The following is a 4,162-nucleotide window of genomic DNA, read 5'->3' as shown; positions in this document are numbered from 1 at the left end:
CAGCAATTTCGCTTTCCAGGGCTAGGGCTTGGCCTTGGCAGAGGGGAGGGGTCTGAGTTAGGGAGGGGTGTGCGGTGGGGGAGTGGGGGTGCTGAGGGACTGGGTATTGGTTGCTGTTGCTGCTAAGTTTGTTTAGCTTTGGAGCCATGGCCTCAACCCCGTTCAGGGGCAGTGGGTCCGGTGAAGAACGGCAAAGAGGGGCCGCCCCAGAGGAAGGTCTCTCAGCCTCGGACTCCCCATCCCCACTCCTGCTCCCCAAACGCGCCAGCCAGGGCCGCTTCCCGGGCGTCCCATCCTCGAAGCCGAGTCCCGTTGGTTCTTTGCGACCCTCTTCTTTCCCCTCGGTGCCCTGGGGGCGGAGAGGGGCGCTGGCTGAATCCCCGGGGGGGGGGGCCCCCACGGGCGTCCTGGAGCCGGCAGCCCGCGGGCGGCCCCTTATCTGGTGAGGGGCACCTCCTCCCGCTGGTCCAGCGCGACGGAGGAGGCCTTGCTGAGCACGGAGGGCGCGAAGGTGAGGAAGGAGTCCGAGCGGGAGGTGGAGGCACAGGTGAAGTCCGAGGCGGCGGCGGCGGCGCGGGGCGCCAGCCCGTTGGCGGGGCCGCTGTGGCAAGCGAGGCAGGAGCAGGGCCCGCCGGCCGAGGCGCCCAGTCCGTGCGCTGGGCCCGGGTAGAGCGGCGGGTGGCGGAAGGCGCACAGCAGTTCGGGCCGCGGGTAGGGCTGCGAGAGCACGCGGAAGGTATCGAGCGGGCGCAGCGGGCCGCTGAAGGGCGAGGCGGCGGCCGAGGCGGCGGACGCGGCGCCCAGGCCCACGGGCGAGTAATATGGCAGGGGCAGGTGCGACGGGAAGGGGTAGGGCAGGCCGCCGGCGGCCGCCGCGTGGCTCATCATGTACGTGTAGAAGGCGGGGTCGGCCGGGTGCGGCCACGTCATGGCCAGCCGCTGCCGCTTGTCCTTCATGCGCCGGTTCTGGAACCACACCTGCCGGGGAGCAGAGGAGCAGGTTTGGCCGCTGCGCTCGGCCTGTGAGCAGAGGCCAGAAGTCCTACCCAGCTGCAGGAGACGATGCTGGATGCCTCCGATGCCCCCAGGGCAGCGAAGAGCCAAGGCAGAGAACCTCGGGGTGGGAGCAGTTCCCACAACCACCTCCTGGAGCTAGCATCCCTCCAGGAGAGGTTCAGGGAGCGGCTCCAATCTCTGTCCCTCCTCCCCTCTGCCTACTCGGCCAGGACCCCCTGGAGTGCCAGAACCGGCTGTGAGCGTGCAAGTAGTGGAGGGACTAGGCACTCCACTGGTCTGAGGCAGCAGGCATCGTTTTCCCGAGAAACATCTCCCATTCCAGCCGCTCTCCCCCCGGGCACTTCCTTGTCACCGGCACAAGGACCCCATCTGTGCTGTTTATTTGGCTAGGAAAGGGACAGAGTCAACCACATGGCAGCAGTGCCCAGCTAGGAACTGTGCGGAAGGTAAATCTGCATGCACCTGGCACCTGCACCAGGCCTGGACACCTTCAGCCTAGCTGCCTTGTGGACAAGGAGACCCCAGGCCCCATTCCTGGCTGGAGATTTAGGGAGTGGGCAGTTGGTCTTTACTTCCTGCTGAGTAGGCACAGGGCCTGTCCCTGTGGGAGCTCATACCTTGATGGTGGTTTCTGGCAGGTTTAGGGCAGCCGCCAGCTCGCATCTCCGAGGCCTGGAGACGTAGTTCTCCCTGTAGAATTCCTTCTCCAGCCGTGCAATCTGCTCCCGGGTGAAGGCAGTACGGTAACGTCGCATCTGGTCACTGGCGCTGCAGGCCAAGGTGCCCTGCGAGCCGCCGCCGCCATTGCTCTTGGGGGCCTCGCTGCCACCGTTGGGACTGCTAGCCAGTGCCTCGGAGCCAGGCCCTGTGCAGGGAGCCCAGAGAAGACACACACACAGAACACACAACAGACACAAACGCTGCTCATGTGGGGCTGTAGACCCAGGGTGTGTGTGTGGAAGAGGGGTAGAATGGCACCACCCTCCCCCAGTAGGCTCAGTCTTTACCTCTGCTGGGGCACCCAGACTTCAGAACCCACAAAGAGATGATACGGGCTCACCATTCTGGTGAGGACATAGCAGCTATTAGGCCTGGCCAGGCTGTTGTTTGGGAGGCCTGCCTAAGGCCTGCTGGGGACAGAAGCCTCAGCCACCCTAGCCACTTGCCCTGGGTCACAGGCGAGATACAGCCCCTCTGAGCTTTCTCTCCACCATTGGCAGGAGCAGGCAAGACTGTGCATATCTGACAGGCGAGTGAGTTGGGATGCGCCTTCCTACTGGAGTGTTGTGAACTCTTGGTCTTAGTGCAATGTAGAATGCTGGGCATGAACTGAGTTTCCTTGCTTTTTTGTGTGCCAGGCTGCCAGGGCAGGTGTGGAAATGTATACTAGGTTGCATGTGTTGCAGGAATGGCATAGGAGTGTAGGTATGAGTACCCTATGACCATAGTATATTTGAGTGGAGTGTGGGTTATTCTGAGGGCATGCTATGGTTAGGGGTCTGGCTTGAGTAGATAAGATGGTAATGGGTGGATGTGGGTGCTCAACAAGGTGTTGGCTGCCAAGGTCACGGGGTGGTTTTTCTTCCATACCAGGTGGGTGAAACGGACCTCACAGCTGTGTGGAGGAGTGTCTGATGGTGGGCTCTCCCTCCTAGAATTCCACCCCTCTCAGGGAGACTCCCTTCCTGGCCATTCACTGCCCCCCCCCCCCCCCCCCCACCCCCGGGCCGGGGGGGGGTTTCCCATTAAAAAAGGATTACAACCCCCCCCCTTCCCCCCCCCCCACCCCCCACCCCGGCCTAACCCAGGGAAGGTTGGGGCTCGGCCCCCTGCAGCTCCTTTTCCTTTGGGTGGAGAAGTGGGACTGGGAAGGAAAGGGGAAGGGGGGAGGGCCAGAGCTCTGCCTTTTCAAATGCAACCGGAGACCAAAGGCAATTAGATCATTGGGACCATTTCCGACCTGGCGCCACCGAGCCCGGGAAGTGACAAGGTAATTTGGACCTCTGACCGACGTGCAAACTGGTCGGAGGGCCACAGCACCCCGGCGGCCGAGTCCACCGCAGTTTTACGGTCCTTTATGGACTCCGGGCTTCCGCGCCTGGAAGCGCCTTGCGCCCCGCCAGCCACTAACTGCCCGGACCCGCGTTTGATCTAGCCCACGCCGGGGGAAGGTGTCTTCCTGGAGCAGTTGAAGCAGTACCACAAAACTCCGGAGGGTTGGGGTGCACTTTAAATCTACCTCAAGCCCAGAGCTTGCGTCTCCCTCCTCCCGGCAAAGCACAGCTGTCACCCTCAGTCCCGCCAAGGCCAGAGCACAGAAGGAGACCCTCACGAGGGTACAGATAGCAGGGATAGTTGCTCATGTGGGTCCCCCCAGCCACCCTGCCCTGGGGGCAAGGAGTGTCTTCCTCCCCTCCAGAGCTGAAGTGAAAGGTGGGCGCGGTGGGAGGCCCCGGGAGAGGAGGGGAGCGGCGGCTACCTTTGCTGTGCTGGTACTCGGCGTTCCCCGTGGTGCAGTCCGGGGTGCAGCTCACCTCGATTTCTTCATAGAAATCCGATTCAGTGTCCGAGCTGCTGGGTTGCCCCTGGCCCGAGAGATTATCGGCAGAGGGGGCCGGAGGTCCGGGCCCGAGCACGGCGGCCCCAGCTGCCCGCGGCTCGGCACCCGCTCCCGCAGCGCTGCCTGATAGTCCATCGACCGGCTCCTCCTCCGGGCCTCCCCCGCCGCGCTCCCGGGCGGCCGGAGGACCTGCCCGCGGGCTCAAACAGCCATGGGGCACCATCTTCTCGGGCGGCTCGGCTTCGGACAAATTGGAGACCCTCTTGCCAACCAGAGTGCCAAGCTGACCCCCATCCAGAAACATAACCATGTCCTTTCTGCTCTCCATCCCGGGGCTCTCCGGGGGGGAGGCGGAAGCCCCAAATGAGCTCCTAGCCCCCGGTTTCTTGGGTCCCTGGCGGTCCGACAGATCCTGCCTGTGGGAGGGAGAAAGAGAGACCAGGCGACTGGGCGGGCGCGAAGAGGCCGGAGCACGATGTCGACGGTGACGGCGTTGGTGGCGGTGGGGAGCTGGGGTCACCTTGTGAGGCGAGCGCTCCTCTGCGCCGCACCGCCTCTGGGAGGAAGCCCCATTGCCCTCTTCTT

The 4,162-nt window shown here is 63.8% G+C and overlaps 1 protein-coding gene across 1 annotated transcript; it reads right to left on the bottom strand.

The window, feature by feature from the left end:
- Positions 1 to 435: 435 nt before the first annotated feature.
- EVX1 (even-skipped homeobox 1) lies at positions 436 to 3,905 on the bottom strand. Its single transcript, XM_046669094.1, has 3 exons — positions 3,497 to 3,905; positions 1,635 to 1,882; positions 436 to 978 (listed from the first exon to the last, which is right to left on the bottom strand). Exons 1-3 carry the CDS (start codon positions 3,903 to 3,905, stop codon positions 436 to 438), a joined length of 1,200 nt encoding a protein of 399 aa, XP_046525050.1.
- Between the last annotated feature and the right edge of the window lie 257 nt (positions 3,906 to 4,162).

The sequence above is a fragment of the Equus quagga genome, chromosome 8 (assembly GCF_021613505.1).
Source record: "Equus quagga isolate Etosha38 chromosome 8, UCLA_HA_Equagga_1.0, whole genome shotgun sequence".
Taxonomy (NCBI): Eukaryota; Metazoa; Chordata; class Mammalia; order Perissodactyla; family Equidae; genus Equus; species Equus quagga.
Note: the sequence above shows the minus strand (reverse complement) of the source record. Positions and strands in the feature narration are given on the sequence as shown.